Source organism: Eptesicus fuscus, chromosome 12 (genome assembly GCF_027574615.1).
Source record: "Eptesicus fuscus isolate TK198812 chromosome 12, DD_ASM_mEF_20220401, whole genome shotgun sequence".
Classification (NCBI taxonomy): domain Eukaryota; kingdom Metazoa; phylum Chordata; class Mammalia; order Chiroptera; family Vespertilionidae; genus Eptesicus; species Eptesicus fuscus.
The window spans coordinates 33,730,566-33,747,678 of record NC_072484.1 but is presented as its reverse complement, the minus strand read 5'-3'; the positions used below and the strand labels follow the sequence as shown (position 1 = coordinate 33,747,678).

General features: G+C 41.2%; 1 protein-coding gene across 1 annotated transcript in view; it reads left to right on the top strand.

Annotated features, from left to right (window-relative positions):
- Positions 1-17,113, top strand: part of CDK5RAP1 (CDK5 regulatory subunit associated protein 1) — a 36,288-nt gene that overhangs the window by 16,573 nt on the left and 2,602 nt on the right. The window contains exons 8-13 of the mRNA XM_028157935.2: positions 813-1,043; positions 1,282-1,379; positions 2,466-2,521; positions 3,840-3,970; positions 7,161-7,310; positions 13,718-13,858. Of these exons, the coding sequence (XP_028013736.2) occupies positions 813-1,043; positions 1,282-1,379; positions 2,466-2,521; positions 3,840-3,970; positions 7,161-7,310; positions 13,718-13,858 (807 nt within the window). The remainder of the gene's footprint in view (positions 1-812; positions 1,044-1,281; positions 1,380-2,465; positions 2,522-3,839; positions 3,971-7,160; positions 7,311-13,717; positions 13,859-17,113) is intronic.

Genomic DNA, 17,113 nt, shown 5'->3' with positions numbered 1-17,113 from the left:
CATTTGCCTCCTATATGCCCCCCAACCAGGGATTGAACCTGAAACCTAGGTATTTAAGTGAGCCCTGACCAAACCCACAACCTTTTGATGCATGGGATGAGGCTCCAACAAACTGAGTCACTTGGCCAGGGCTCAGTTAAATGTAATAATTGTTACATTTTGCCATAATTGCCTTATCTATTTTTGTTGTTGTTGATAAAGTATTTCAAAGTGTAGCATAACATTTCACCCTTAAAGTTAATACATCTCTAAAAAATAAGGAAATTTTCACTACCATTAATTCTTCTAATGAAATTAACCAAAAATTGCTAAATATCATCTTAATCCTAGCCCACTCATACTCAGATTTTCTTAATTGTCCCGTAACTCTTTGTATTTGATTGTTATGTCTTTTTATATGTGTGTGCATTTTACTTAGTTTTATATCCTGCTTTGTTTGTTTGAATAAACTTTTATTAAACTTTTTAAAATAAAGTTTTGGAATAACTTTAAATTTACACAAAAGTTGCAAAGATAGAGTTACCTCTAAATGTTAACATCTTATTTAACTTTGGTACATTTGTCAAAACTAAAATGTACCAAATATGGTACATTACTATTACCTAACTTTAAACTTTTTTCCCCCTGATTTTGCCACTTTCCCCACTTAATGTCATTTTTCTTTTTCAGGATCCAATCCAGGATCCACATTGCTTTTAGTGTATCCTGTTTTTTAAAGTTAACATTATGACACAGCTAATTTTAATTTTAATGGCATGAAGCTACCAAACTATTTTAAATTGCTCCCAAAATATTTATTTCCTGCTTTTCAGGGGCTGAAAGAAGTGACACTACTTGGTCAGAATGTTAATAGTTATCGGGACAGTTCAGAGGTCCAGTTCAACAATGCAGTGTCCACCAACCTCAGCCGTGGCTTCTCCACCAACTATAAAACCAAGCAAGGAGGCCTTCGTTTTGCTCACCTTCTGGATCAGGTCTCCAGAATAGATCCTGAAATGAGGATTCGTTTTACTTCTCCCCACCCCAAGGATTTTCCTGATGAGGCAAGTGTTGACAGTTAACTGTGCCAAACTGCTATCAGTATCGTAAGCATTTCTGTCTGGGACAGACACAACATGGTTTGAGCAAAAGCAAAGCATTTGGGTAATTCATGTGTTTGGTTTAATTAGTCTCTTAATTACTTGAAAATTAACTTTGGCAAAGAACAGATGGGGTGGTATTCCTTTCTGTAAGATTCTTTGGTGAGACTTTGATGACCTTTAATGTGTTCTGTTTGACCAGGTTCTGCAGCTGATTCATGAGAGAGACAACATCTGTAAACAGATCCACCTACCAGCTCAGAGTGGAAGTAGCCGTGTATTGGAAGCCATGCGGAGAGGGTACAGACTTTTCAGTGTCTCCTTTAGGAGCCAACAGTGTCTAAAATTCTAGCATAGTGTGCAGCACATAGTAACTGCTCAATAAATATTTGTTCTATGAATAAACCCAGGGACATTGTAATTTGCTGTTGTTCACTAAGAATGTATAGACTAAGGACTGGATCACTCATTTCATTTGCTTAGCATTTTTTTTTTTTTTTTTTACTAAGCACCTACCATGTGGCACACTGAGATTTTAACATTAAAGTTTTTTAGGTCTTGGAATTTAGTGCAGCTCTATGTGTTCACTTACTTTGGGAATAATAAATGTTGCAGAGAAAAGACTGAAAGGAGAATGTGACAGATGGCAAGCTGTATGGAACTTGTGTTTTTGACATTGGCAAATAAGTCTTTTAGAGATTTATTTATTTATTTGGCCCCTCCACTTCCCCCCCAAAGGTCAGAGTTCTCAGGCAGACTTGAAAACACTGTTAAACAAGTCCTTGACAACCTCCAAATTATTCTTGGTGACCTTGATATCCCTCTGGCCATAATCTTGGAACCAGAGAGCATATAAAATCATCTAGATCCTTTGAAATGTTTAATCTATCTTCATTATTAGTTAAATGCAGAAGGCTATTTAAAATAATTTATGTTCTTGAACTAAACATTCATAGGCCCTAAATTAGATTACAGTATAAGTTTTGGATCATAAGATCTTTTGGATAGTTGAACTGATTGTACTGTCCTGTGTGGGTGAGAAGGGATTACATGTGGTAATTCATAGTGCTATCTTTTACTTTTTCATTTTTTATTTTTTTATTTTTATTTTTTAAAATATCTTTTATTGATTTTTTACAGAGAGGAAGAGAGAGGGACAGAGAGCTAGAAACATCGATGAGAGAGAAACATCGATCAGCTGCCTCCTGCACACCTCCCACTGGGGACGTGCCCGCAACCAAGGAACATGCCCCCGACCGGAATTGAACCTGGGATCCTTGAGTCCGCAGGCCGACGCTCTATCCACTGAGCCAAACTGGTTTCGGCCATAGTGCTATCTTTTAATAGCATTCATTTAAAGAAGATTCTTTTTGTTCTTTATTGCAGCTATTCAAGAGAAGCTTATGTGGAGTTAATTCATCATATCAAAGAGTCTATTCCAGGTACATTTAAGAAATGTATTCTACTGAGCACATTACAGTGACCACAGTCTTAGTCAGATACAGGCAACACCTATGGCAGTACCTGTGACACCTTTTATACTTATTTTGCTTCTCTTAATTTCTCTCTCTCTCTCTATCTCTCTCTCTCTCTCTCTCTCTCTCTCTTCTCCCTCTCTCTCTCTCTCTCTCTCTGAAGAAGGGGGAGAGAGAAAGAGAAACATTGATATGAGAGAGAAACATCAATTGGTTGTCTCTAGTATGCACCCCAACCGGGGACCGAACCTGCAACCCAGCCAGGTATGTGCCCTGACCAGAAATCAAACCCACGACCTTTTGGTGTATGGGACAATGCTCCAACCAACTGAGTCACACCAGCCTGGGCTCTTTCTCTCTTTCACTTCTTTCTGATTTTTTAATGTTTTGGTCTTGCTAGAAATACTCAGAGATGTGGATCAGTTTATGGCCCCAAGGCTAAAGGGATTAATTTTCTATAATTTTTGTGTTTCTGAGCATATGGGAGAAACTTTGTTTTTTCTTGTTAGTTGGCAAAGTTATATATGGTCTGAATTAGTTCTGATTTGGGGGCAATTGATATCTTTAAAAATGTGTACTTAGAGATTATTCCTTTCCTATTTATCTTAACCCTTTTTCTTTCCTCCTAATAAAGTTAGTCTGTAGTCTTTTACTTTAGATTTGGTTGATAATGTCGACATTTTGTCCAAATTTCTAATGATTGTAACTTGTATTATGCATAAATATTTTCATTTTGATGGGACAGGATAGTGTGGAAGTTCTCTGGGCTGCAGTTTTCTCATCTATAAAATGCAATTAATACTACTCACCTCATTGGATTTTTGGGATAATTAAATAGGTTAAGTTAAATACTAGTAGATAGTAATGTGTAGCACTTAGTAAGTATTCAGTAAATAGTAGTCATTGTTACTATTTTAAATGAACATTGTGTTAAATTAACTTCAAAAGTATATTTGTATGGGGTACTGCAATGTTTTTATAAAGCAGGACCAATTTGAAAATGTGGACTCCTACTGTGCTCCTAAATCCTACATTTGAAGTGAAAATACCTTTTCTAGTACTGAGGGGAATATAGACTGAGAAGCAAGGCTCTGGCATGGGAACATTGTAGATAGCCAGGACTATTCCATCCTCGCTCCGCAGTGACCTGATTACACTTGCACATGGGCTAAATAGCTCCAGGAAAGCCCTTACAATTGCTATCCCCCCCCTCTGTAGCCTACAAGTTCCAAAAGCCTCTCTTGAAAGTAAGCAGCTGTCCTTTGTCCTTTGTTGTGTGTTGCAGGCGTGAGCCTCAGCAGTGATTTCATTGCTGGCTTTTGTGGTGAGACCGAGGAAGATCACCTCCAGACAGTGTCTTTGCTTCGGGAAGTTCAGTACAACATGGGCTTCCTCTTTGCCTACAGCATGAGACAGGTGAGCTCTGGGATGGGGGAGTAACTACTTCTGTGCTGAGACTGACATCATTTCTGACCAGTTTGGGGTTCACTGTAGATAACTGGAAATATAAATAGCAGCAAGGCAGTCCTTGAGAAACCACAAGGATCTTACCATTCATTTCTTTATTTTATCTAATCCAGTTGTCTGCTATTTTACATACTGTAATTCAGCAGTTGGAAATGAAAAATGATTATCTGTGCCAACATTTCTCTTTATTAGAATATTTGAAATTATGTTTAGACTAGTGACCCAGCGCGTGAAATCACGTGAGACCCAGACCCGCAGGAAATCGCATTAAACCCAGGACCCCAGACCCTGCTGCGCCTCTGGACTTCCCCAAGTCCCACCATCCTGTGAGGCCCAGAGTCAAGTCCCCGCCCATCCACACGGGCCTCGCTGAGCACGCAGCCCCGCCCACCCGCACAGCCTCCTGGTGACCGTTCTTTGGTCGTTACGGCATTAGGGCCACTGGGTTTTTATGATATAGATTGTTTAGAATTGGAATGGGGAGGGAGGGACATTATTCTCTTTACAAGAAATCTGAACTCATTTCTCAACATGCAGAACTTCCTTTTGGCCTACAGACATGATTTGTTTTACAGAGGCTCCTTGTCACCCTCCCAGCCATCCTCATCTATTTTTAGTTTCCATTTTTATAGGTCAAGTGAACTCACTGATACCCACTTTGGAGTTTCTCCTATAACACAGATTCCCAGGTAAACAATACAGAAGGAGACGAGAAAGGAAACAATAATGTTTTTCTTGCAGAAAGGGGATAGTCCTGGTATGCTGCCTTTTTCTTGATGGTAGGAATGAATTGCCTAGGTCATTTCTTATCCCCACAGTCACATTGGGGGTAACTTGCCTTGTGTTTGGGCTGGAGTTTGAGGAGCCTCTGTCGCCATGGGCTCAGGAAAGCTGACTGATGAATGAATGAACCTGTGACCTTAGCCACTATTAACTCAGCTGCCATCAGTCAAGCTAACTCATTTATTTTAAAGCCCACTGTCTCGTGTTCTGTAGGCAGTGTACGTGGGCTTGTGTGTATATTCATGTCTCTTACGGAATTATTTCAGGGATAAAGCTTCAAAGGAGCTGTTGCTTATTTTCCATGAAAATCACAAACATGCCATAGGAATTCTTTATAATGTTAGATTTGGGAAATGGGTTTTTAGTGTGTTATGGAAGCATATTCTATGGGCATTGGGCATTGAATATGAGTGTACACTTTGGGATCTAATTCCTGGGTTAGGGTTTAGGTTATAGAGATATAATCAATAGCCTGGAGAAGAGAGCAAGCACTTAAATTACTCTTCTCTCATTTAATAACTATGGGACCTTGGGAAAGGTCCTTGGTTTCTTCATTTGTGAAATGGGGATAACATTAGTACCAACTCAAGTTGTTCTGAGGATTAAATAAGATAATATGTATAAAGCACTTAAGACAGTGTATAATAGAGGTAAGTTGTTAATAAGACAGAATAGAGTAAACCCTGTAAGAGAATTACATTTTAGGATTCTCTACCTATTCTCCATATTTTTCTGGATTTTGTAGTTCTCTCAAAGGCAGATTGATTTGAATACCCAGACTGGTGTATTGATTTTTCTCTTATTCCATACTTTTGTCTAGCTCATTGGTTCCCCAACTGTGTTATGATTTTTAAAAAAATATATCTTTATTGACTTCATAGAGGAAGGGAGAGGGAAAGAGAGATAGAAACATCAATGATGAGAGAGAATCATTGATTGGCCACCTCCTGCACATCCCCTACTGGGTATCAAGCCTGCAACCCAGGCATGTGCCCTTGACCTGAATCATACCTGGGACCCTTCAGTCCGCAGGCTATCCACTGAGCCAAACCAGTTAGGACTGTTATGATCTTGTGTGTGTGTGTGTGTGTGTGTGTGTGTGTGTGTGTGTGTGTAAACATGCACGCATATCATGGTGTTGGATGATGTAAAGGCTTTTCAAGGATACAGTTTCTTTTTTTTTTTTTTTAAAAGAATAGTTTATTGATTTTTAGAGAGAGGAAAGGAGAAGGTGAGAGAGAAACATCCATCTGCTGCCTCCTGCACACCCCCTACTGGTCATCAAGTCCGCAACCACTGTGTGTTCCCTGGTTAGAATTGAACTGGCAACCTTCGGTGCCTGGGATGACGCCCAACCAATTGAGCCACACTGGCTGGCCAAGGATAAATTTTCTTTTCTTTTTTTTTTTGAACTAGGTAATATATGCTCATGGTATAAAATTCAAAAGGTCAAAATCATATGTAGTGAGAAATTCTTCCTTCTTCCCAGGTTGCCTAGTTTTTTAGTTCCTTCCCTGAAGGCAACTGCTCTTAGCAGTTTCTTCTGCAAACTTCTAGAGATAGTTCATGTATTTAAAACATATTTATATGTGTTTTTTGTACCCCAAAGTTATTATACACGTTCATTTGTACCTTGTTTATTTCTGTTAAGAGTATATTTTGGGGCCCTGACTGGTGTGACTCAGTTGGTTGGGCGTCATCCTGTGCACCAAAAGGTTGCTGGTTTGATTCCTGGTCAGGGCATAGGCCTGGGTTGTGGGCTTGATCCCTACTTGGGGCGCATACAGGAGGCAACCCATTAATGTTGCTCTCTCACATCGTTGTCTCTCTCTCTCTTTCTCCCTTTTTTCCCCTTTCCTCTCTCTCTAAAAATCAATTTAAAGAATCTTTAAAAAAAGTATATTTTGGAGAGCAATCATATCAGTATATATAAAACTATATTACTATTTTTTAACAGCTGTATAATATCCCATTGTGTAAATAATAATTTGTTTTACTAGTTACCTATTGATAAACATTTAGGCTGCTTTGCATCTTGTGACTTTATAACCATGTGGCTAAGTAACTTGGTATATGTACAAATGTAATTTTTATTCTTAGGACATTCTATAAAAATGTTGAAAACAATTTTGAGTCTGTAATTTTTATGTGCTAAATTTAAAATTTAGGTCTTGCAAAAACGGTGATTCCACTGCATAGCTACCTTTTTCTCTTAGAAGTTTCTTAGAGAACCTTTGGGGTATGGCCTGGGTTTCCTGTATACATGTCTGTAACTTGCAGGTGGAATGAACATGGTCTCCCGCTGTGGATTCTATAGGTCCTTGGTGACCTCCCTCTTTAAAAATTCTTTTCATAGAAGACACGGGCATATCACAGGCTGAAGGATGATGTCCTGGAAGAAGTAAAATTAAGGCGTTTGGAGGAACTTATCACTGTCTTCCGAGAAGAAGCAACGAAAGCCAACAAGACCTCTGTGGGTTGTACCCAGCTGGTGCTGGTGGAGGGGGTGAGATCATATGTATCTACATACATTTTATTTTTTGTAACACAGTATGACTCCCTTTATTTAGATTTTCTTTGATTCTTTTTATCAGTTTTTATAGTTGTCAAGTATACAGATCCTGTATATGTTTTGTTAGATGTACACCTACGTATTTCCTGTTTTGTTTTTTTAAGGTATTGTAATTGGCTGTTGTTTTTAATTTCAGGTGTCTGTATGTTCATTGCTATAATATAGACCATAATTGAGTTTTGTATGTTTATCTGTATCCTGTGACCTTGCTGAATTCATTTAATAGGCCTAGGTGTTTTTTGGTAGTTTTCTGTGTAGATGTTCTTTTTTCCTTCCTGATGTTCCAGGATTCCCTCTTTTATTGTTTCCTTTCGGTGTGCAGCAGTCGCCAACCGATGGTCCGCGGACCACTGGTGGTCTGTGAGGTCCGAAAGGTTGGTGACGGTTGGTTTAGAGAACTTCCTTTAGACACTCAGGCAGCAGATTCCCTTTGTTTTCATTTATCTTAGAATGTCTTGATTTCTCCATTTATTTATGAAGGATGTTTTTGTACTAAGTGAAAGCATTAGGGGAAAGTATGTGTGCTCCATCTTTCTGGAAGCTGCATCATATGTATATTTTTAGAATCAAAATTACTGTCTGTCTTTAATCTTTTCTTAGAAATGTACTGAATTTCAGGAAGTTTGTGGTTTCTGTAGGCTTCTGTGGTCAAGCCTGGGGACCTTGCCATCATTTAGGGAGAGCACTAAACAGATGGGATTAAGGGTGAGTTTGGGAACCTGACCATTTGTGAAGCTGCATGCTGCAGCCAGTGGAGAGGAGGGAAAAGAAAGAGGGCCTTTTCTGTGACCTTTTCTGAGTTCTGGTTTGGGAAAGGAGACTCCTGCTCCATGCCTCAGGATATGGCAGCATCAAAGCCACGAATTGCTTGGTGTTTGTGTTTGTTAGGACTCTCTGGTAGTGAGTAACAGTGAGAAATTTGTTCAAGTCATTCAGGCTAAGCTAAAAAGAGGTTTGTTTGTGTGTTGTTTTTTTTGTACAAAACTTTATGGAGCCCAAGGGCAGGAATACTGTCAGGTGTCTGGAAGGGTCTCTATCCAGCCTGGGAAGCCCTTGAGGCTCAGACTTTCTTGTCTCCTTAGACCTGCTTTTCCTGCTTCTTCATTTGTGTGGCAGAATAGAGCAGTCCTGTAATTCTTGCATTTTCGTGTTATTACTCCAGCTATTCACAGACTAAAGTTTTGTCTCTCAGCCCCAATTCAAATTTCTAGAAGTGGGAACCTGATCGATTTGGCTTAGGTTAGGGATTTTCCTGTGATTCGGTCCAGCTGTGGCTGATGGATGGTGCTGCTGAGCTGGTTAATACTTCGAAAGGTGTTTGCCATGAGCACTTATGTCTGCCAGGAAATATACACTTAATGGTCATCAACACATGGAGTCTCACCGCAGTGGTTGGAGGTAGTGCTGTTATTAGCCTCCTTTTATACTCGAAGAAATAGAATAACTATTGATCAGCTGCCTCCTGCACGCCCCACACTGGAGATCGAGCCTGCATCCCTGGCATGTGCCCTGACTGGGAATTGAACCAGCACCCTCTTGGTACATGGGTTGATACTCAATCACTTAGCCACACCAGCTGGGCTGGATTTTTGACAGGTTGTTTTAACGCCAGTCAAGGCATCACTCAACCTGTATAATGTAAGACCCTTTTTTTTGGTACAAAACTTTATGGAGCCCAAGGGCAGGAATACTGTCAAGTATTGTACTTACAGTAATGTACTTCTGTCCTTTCCCCTTATCTTTTGTGCTCTTGCTGTCATAGATTTTTACTTTATATTCCAAAATGTATTTATACTAGGGGCCCGGTGCACAAAATTTGTGCACTGGGAAGGGGTCCCTCAGCCCAGCCTGCCTCCTCTCACATACTGGGAGCACTCAGGGGATGTCCTACTGATTGATGGCTTAGTCCTGCTCCCCGTTGGGAGCGGACCTAAGCTGCAGTCTGGACTCCCTTTTTGGGAGGCGACCTGGCTGATCAGGGGAAGGCGCCAGCCCCATCACCCAGCTGCTGCAGCTCCTGCCAGTCACCGCAGCTGCCAAGGTATTTTAATCAACATGGACTCCAGTCCCTTCACCATGAAAAAATGACAACTTTCTTTAAGCATTTTCAAGATATGTCTTTCATAGGATATGACCTTTCTTTATTTTTCTTTTTATCCTCACCTGAGGATATGTTTCCATTGATTTTATCCCCTTCCCTAAGATCGCAGGCTCAGCCCCTTCCCAAGCCTAAAGCCTCCACCCCAGGCGTTAGGCTTGGGAAGGGGTTCCCCCCCAACCCTCCAATCACAGGCTCAGCCCCTTCCCAAGCCTAAAGCATCCGCCCGATGGCTGGTTGGGAGTGACCTGGGTGCCGAGGAGGTTCCTGGGACCCAGGTATGTATGCAAATTATCCGCCACCTTTGTTGGGTTAATTTGCAAACTCACTCTGATTGGCTGTGGGCATAGCGGAGGTACGGTCAATTTACATGTTTCTCTATTATTAGGTAAGATTTTTGTTTGAACAATTATTTTCTAAAGAAATTTTTTAAAAATGTATTTTATTGATTTTTTACAGAGGAAGGGAGAGAGAGAGTTAGAAATATCGATGAGAGAGAAACATTGATCAGCTGCCTCCTGCACCCCCCCTCCACTGGGGATGTGTCCGCAACCAAGGTACATGCCCTTGACTGGAAGCGAACCTAGGACCCTTCAGTCCGCAGGCCGATGCTCTATCTACTAAGCCAAACCGGTCAGGGCTAAAGAAATGTTTTAAATGAGAAAAAAAATCTTTTATATGTACCCACTCTTTTTTTTTAATCCTTTGTGTACATTCACGTTTGTATTTGTTATCATTTCCTTTGTGCTTGAAAAACTTCCTTTAACATTTCTTGTACTGAAGATCTTTTAGTAATGAATCCTCTCAGACTTTATTGGTCTGAAAAAAATGTTTTTTCATCTACCTTTTAAAATATATTTTCATTGGTTATCTATTTATTTATTTTAATTCATTGATTTTAGAGAGAGAGGGAGGAAGAGAGAGAGAAACATTGATTTCTTGTTCCACTTATTTGTGCATTCATTGGTAGATTATTTAAAAAAAATTTTTTAATTGATTTTAGAGAAAGAGAGGAAGTGGGGAGAGAAGAAGAGAGAGGAATATTGATTTGTTGTTTCATTTATTTATGCATTCATTGGTTGATTCTTGTATGTGCCCTGACTAGGGATTGAATCCACAACCTTGCATATCGGGATGATGCTCTAACCAACTGAGCTATCTGGCCAGGGTCTCATTTCAGTTATTGTATTCTTCTTTCCTGACTGGTTCTTTTTTATGGTTTCTATCTATTTATGCAAGTTCTTACTGATTTCATATATTCTTCCCCTAAGTTCATCAAACATCTTTATAACCAGTGTTTTGAACTCTATATCTAATAGATTGCTTGCTTCCATTTTGTTTAGTTCTTTTTCTGGAGTTTTGTCCTATTTTTTCATTTAGGACATGTTCCTTTGTGTCCTCATGTTGGCTGCCTCCCTGTGATTTTCTATATGTTAGTTACAGCTGCTACGTCTCTCCATTGTGGCAGTGTGGCCTTATGTAGCGGGTGTCTAGTGAGGCCCAGTGGTGCAGATTTCCTTGGCTGGGAGGTTGGTGCTCCAGAGGTGTCTTTTGTGTGGGTTGTGTATGCCCTCCTGTTTTAGTTGAGCTTTGATTGCTGTCGGCACATCAGTGGGTGTGATTGACTTTCAGCCTGACTGGCTGTGAGAACTGGCTGTGACTACAGCAGATGAGCTGTAGTGAGGGGGTTGATGCCACGGAGTGGAATTTGCTGTAGCAGGGCTCTGGTGCCTCCTGAGTTCACCCTTTGTGTGTGTTGTTTGTGGAGCTAATTGTGTGCTGCTCTGGTCTGAAGCCAGCCACCAGGTGTTTTATTTCTGGGTTTCTTGGGAGGGGCTCTCAGTCTAGGCCTCCCAGGTCATTCGCTGCCTGTGCCTGGCCTGGGTCCACCTCAGAGGAGCTACAAAGTGATACGCAGTTGGTAGCTGCCTGCCCTGGGTTTAAGAATGCCTGGATGAAGCTAGCTGTGAGCTGAGGTAGGCTGCCACTAGTGCCAGGCTTGGGTCCGCTTAACAAAAGGTACAGTGTACGCCAAGACCAGCCATTGTTTGGGGTTTGTGGACCTTTGAGAGATTTAGGAAAGCCCTCAGCACTGGCTGAAGCCGGCCACTTGTGTAGGACTGCCACTAAAAGAGATTCTGCTCCAGCACGAGTTGGTTGGGGTGTGGTCTCAGGGGATCAATCACCAGGGTAGGCAGTTTGATGGAGGCTCAGACTTGGCACCCTCCTCTGCCTGTGCCTGTGGGCTGTTTGTGGGGAGGGCTCAACAAAGGAATCATGGTACCTGCCAGCACTTCTGTCTGGGAAAGTGCTTTCCCTTCAGTCCTGGTTCTGAAGCTGGACAATTCAGTTCCTCCCTGTATGTCCCTGGTGCTTTTTGAGCTGCTGTCTCTTCACTGGAGCTTAGGGTATGAGTGAGTACGGCTCTGTGTGGGCTCTTTAAGAGGATGTCTGGGTCTACAGCAGTTCTCTGTCTCACCCAGTCGAGTCCCTGCTGATTTTTTATAGCCTGATGTTGTAGGGACCCTGTCCTGGCACTGGTGCTCTGGGCTGGGGAGCCCAGTGTTGGACTGGGCCCCCTTGCTCCTCAGGGGAACCTCCACAGCTGAGATATACCTTCTGAATCTTCACAAAAAAAAAAATTAAATTATAGTTTACATTCAATATTATATTACTTTTAAGTGTACAGCATAGTTTTCTCCTGAATCTTAACTGCCACACGAGTGTGGGACTAGTCTGTTTTGCATCTCCACCCCTCTTACCAGTTTTGATGTGGCTTCTTTGTATCTTTAGTTATAGGAGTTCTGTTCAGCTCATCTCAAGGGTGGTGGTTTTATAATTTCCTGTAATTTTGATGTGGTTGTGGGAGGAGACAAGCACAGTGTTTATCTACTCTGTCATCTTGACCAGAACTCCGTTGGTCTGTTTCTATTGACTGATTTTTCTGCTGATTGTAGGTCACACTTTTCTGCTTCTGTGCATATTTAGTGAGTTTTGATTGGATGTTGGACATTGCAGTGTTCACTTATGAGTGTCTGGATTTTACATTTGGCTTTGTTCTGATAGGCAGTGGTGTTACTTACAGTTCCATTGATCCATTCAAGGCTTGTTTTTAAGCTTTGTTAGAAAAGCTTTTTTATTATAGGGATGGTTTAGCCTCATTACTAATTTTTGGCTCTTCTGGAGTCAGTACTGCATGTCCCAAGGAATCAATGAGGACTCTTTAGAGGTAGATCAAATGATTCCCAGCCCCATGTGAGCTCTGGGAGTTCTCAATAACTTTCTTTTGCCTGACTTCATGGAGTTTCCCTCTATAGAGGAGCATGTAGTAGTTAGTATTCAGCAAAGACTGAAGGGATCCCTTTGCACACTTCCATAGCTTTTTTCTGCTTATCTCCCTCCTGTCTAGAACATGTCCCACAGTTTCTAGTTATGCAGGCTTCCTGTACTCCAATCCTTCAGTCCAGAGAAAATCACCATGCTCTGTCTTGAGATATCCCTCCTTGCTTTGCATACTCCGTCTCGCATGTGCCTTCTGGCAAAATGAAGGGGTGATTGGAGGGCTCATCTCATTTGTTTTCCTTCTCTTGGGGATCACAGTCTTATGTGATCTCTGTTCAAAATCTGAAAAAAGTTATTTCATACCTTTTGTCCAGTTTCCTGGTTACTCAAGCCTTGAGGATAAATTTGGTTTTTGTTACTTCATCATGGCTGTAAGAAAAAGATTTGTGGATAGTCTAGAAGTTAATTTCATCATTCTGGTTTTATTATTCTCCTGGCCTTGTTTTCTACATGTGTGATGGAGACACTGGTTTCAAGTCTACCTATTCATCAGGGGCGTGTAACCTGGGCCAAACAACCCCAGAACATTCCTGAGTGATTACTATGAAACTGCTAGGTAAAGTGAAAGTTGGTTTGCGAAGAGCATCACCCATAAGTCCTTGGTTTCAGGCCTATTTGAGGTCCATTCCTGCTGAAACGAGTTCTGTAATCAGACTCATTGATTGAGTCTTTCACTAATATAGCATCAGCAAAACTTCATTGAATTTCTGTTATGTGTCACGTATTGCCCTTGTTGGTGGGTCAGTGGTAAACACTTAGTCTTCTTCAGAGATTCCTTGGTTTAGGAATGTTCTCTGAGTAAGATCCGTGGGGGGGTCTGAGACATAAAAGGTGTACTTTCTGCCTTCCAAGAACTGATGACTATGACAGGTTCATACAGTCTCCTCTGTTCTTTTTGCAGCTCAGTAAACGCTCAGCCACTGAGCTGTGCGGCCGGAATGATGGAAACCTCAAGGTGATATTCCCTGATGTAGAGATGGAGGATGCCACTGACTCAGGGCTCAAGGTCAGAGCTCAGCCTGGGGACTATGTGCTAGTGAAGGTAAGGTGTCCTTTTGGGCTTTTGGCTTGCCCTGTGAATGGGGTGTTGGATTGGGTAATACAGGGGAATGAAATTTTTTCTTGGAGAAATTCTTTAGTAAAATAAAAATCTCTTTTCAATCTAAACAATGGAAGAGCACCTTGAATTAAATTTTAGACTGTTTCTAATTAATGCCTTCTTGTTTTTCTTCTCTTTTTGGGAATTTGGTGAGGTTGGAGTACATGGTAGCATATAGTTTCTGGGTGCAGAGAGGCCAGGAAGTATAAGTGATTTTTAGTGGGTTGATAGTTCTCTGAAGCACCAGGAATTTAAGTAGCTTGCTTAGGGTCACACACCAGCACGTGATAATGTAGAGATTTAAACTGAGGCAGCTCAGATCCTGAGTCCACATTTTTAACCATTGTACTATTCAGTCTTTCTCATAGTTCTCTCTGCCAGAGGTAAGTGTGCCCTTTAAGATCTCTGATGCTCCAGGCATCCCACACTTACATGCGCTCCAGTTTCCTGGGTCTCTTCCCTGGACTGACAGATCTCGCTGAATGGCTGTGGAATTTTGCCTTTCTTCTTCCCTCCCCTCTCCCCTCCCCTTCACTGGGATAGTCCTCCTTTCTTCTCTCCTTCCTCTACTTTCTTCTTCTCTCCTTTTCTTCTTACACTTTCACATGTCTGCTGTTGCCTTCTTCCTTTCCTTCTGGTCCTCATGTCCACTTTGCTTCAGAACCAGAGGCTGGCAGGACACACACTGATGAGGCAGGCAGGAGCAAAGCTGCTTCTCCAACACTGAGCTCTGGAGCATCTGCAAAAGAGAGCGGAGAGGTGTTTCTTTTTCTGCTTATGTTGATCAGTGTTTTGTTCTCTACTTATTTCTTAGTGCCTTACTTTCTACTCTGCTTTCTGTACTTGCTCTTACTGTCACCTTCGTCTTAAATCATGGGAGCCATGGTCCATGGCTTGCGCTGAGGGAGGCTCACTCCCTGGCATATAACGTTTTTGGATTGACCAGGAAATTTCTACCAACACAGTACTTTTTCTGTCTGTCCATCTGACAAAAACTTACAACACAATCAATTAGCTAGTTGGTGACTTTATGATCCCACTCCCTTCTGTCCTTGTCCTGACTGGGGATTGTTTTACTTAAACATTGCCTAGGCATTTTCTAAGTAGAGCAATTCCTACTAGGCAGCAATGCGACTGATCTAGAAACAATCCCTCATAGGCTTCTACACTTGTTCTTTTTTTTTTTTTTTTCCCCACACTGTCTTATTTTCTTATTTCCCTCCTGAATGTTTGTTTCTTTGATTTTCAGTTGCCTTCCCAAACCTCTTCCTGTCTTTACACTGTAGCTAAGGGTTATTTGAAAAAAGGAATGAGGGTGGGCTGGGTTTTAGTGTTATTATGATATTCTTTTGTAAAATGGAAAAACTCCATTTGTTAAGGAAGGTAGAAAGTTATGCTGTATTGCTTGGTATACTCTTTTATTCCTAAGTGACATAAGCCCCACAAGTAAGATTTAGTGGGAGCATTAAAATGAAGAAGGAGCTGTGGAACCAGGGATCTGTTGACTTTTTCTCTCTGTTGCTCATCTCTGCTGTTCTCATTTGTCTTCACTTAAAGTTTCTGGGCTGTGCTTTAACCATTGTACTACTCCCTCATAAATTTCACTTTCTTATTTCTCTTCTATGGTACTTATTTGATTAGACCTTAACCCTGGTAAAAATCATTATCTGCATCTGCCACCCTATCAACTGAACATTTCTGGGGAAAAGCACAAAGTTAATCTGTATTATATAGAATAGGTCAGATGATGGTGATTGAAAACTCAAAATATAGGGGCTTAAATAAGGTAAGCATTTTCTTATAAAAATCTAGATTTAGACGGTCCAGGACTGGCAGTTGTGATGGCTCCATGATCATCATGCGTCCAGGGCCCTTCTGTTTGTGATCTCTGTGTGTGTCGCCTCCGTTCTGAAGGTTGCCTCGTGATACAGTGTGGCTGCTCCAGCTACCATTCCCATACGCTAGGCAGCAGGAAGGACACTGCGTAAGTTGCACACACTATTTCTGCCATAATACATACCTCACCAGGCTTCAGATAATCTGAGAAATGTGGCCTTTTGTAACCTGGGCATGTGCTTTTGACCGAAATCGAATGGGGGACCTTTCAGTCCACAGGCTAACGCTCTATCCACTGAACCAAACCAGGTAGGGCACCCACTCTCTTCTTAAATCTTCATCTACCTATCCAAACTCTAGTCTCAGCTGATGTCTGCCGTATATTTTATAGAGAAAATAGATACAGTCAGATGAAACCTCATTGTGCCATCATTATTTCCACCAGCTTGCTCATATCTCTACATACATGCCGTCTGCTCGCCTCGCACTCTACAGGAAGCATCTGCATCTTCTGTCAGTGCTATTCCTTGTGCCTTCTCTTCCATCCTTCCCATCTTCTCAAGATAATTTCACTTTCTTTTCTCTCTTGCATCTTAATGTGGCTAAAATAGAATGAATTCTTCCCACTTTCCTGCAATTTTTGTCTTTTTAAGACTTCTCTATCTCAATAAATAGCACCACTCACATGCTCAAGGCAAAAATCTAGGAATCATCCTAGAGACTTACTTTCTTGTACTCCCATCCACAGTCCATCTGTTTCAGCTCTTATGGAGTATATCTTGAACCTGACCATTTCTTTTCATTTCCAAGCCACCATCGTTTCGTGGCTGGGAGATTGCAGAATCCTCTTCACTGGTCTTCTGCTTCTGTATTTTAAAATTGAATTGTTTTATTAAAGTATATCATAAATGTAGAAAATTGCCACATTATAAGTGTACTACTTGATGAATTATCATAAAGTGAACCTACCCATGTAACTAACACCCAAGTCAAGAAATAGAATATTTTCAGGGCCCCAGAAGCCCCCGTTATGCTCCTATCAGTTGTTCTGCATCCTGATTTCTAATGTCATAGTTTAGTTTTGCCTATTTTTTATTGCTATATTATTGAATCATACAGTACATATAAATTTTAAAAGGTTTAAAAAATAAGTTTTTATTGATTATGGATGAGAGAGAAACATCAATCAGTTGCCTTCTGCGTGCCCTCTACTGGGGATTGAGCCTGAAACCCGGGCATGTGCCCTGATTGGGAATTGAACTGGTGACCTCCTGGTGCATGGGTTGGTGGCCAACCACTGAGCAACACCGGCCAGGCCAGTATATATTTTTGGTGCCTGTCTTCATTCCTTCAAACTTATGT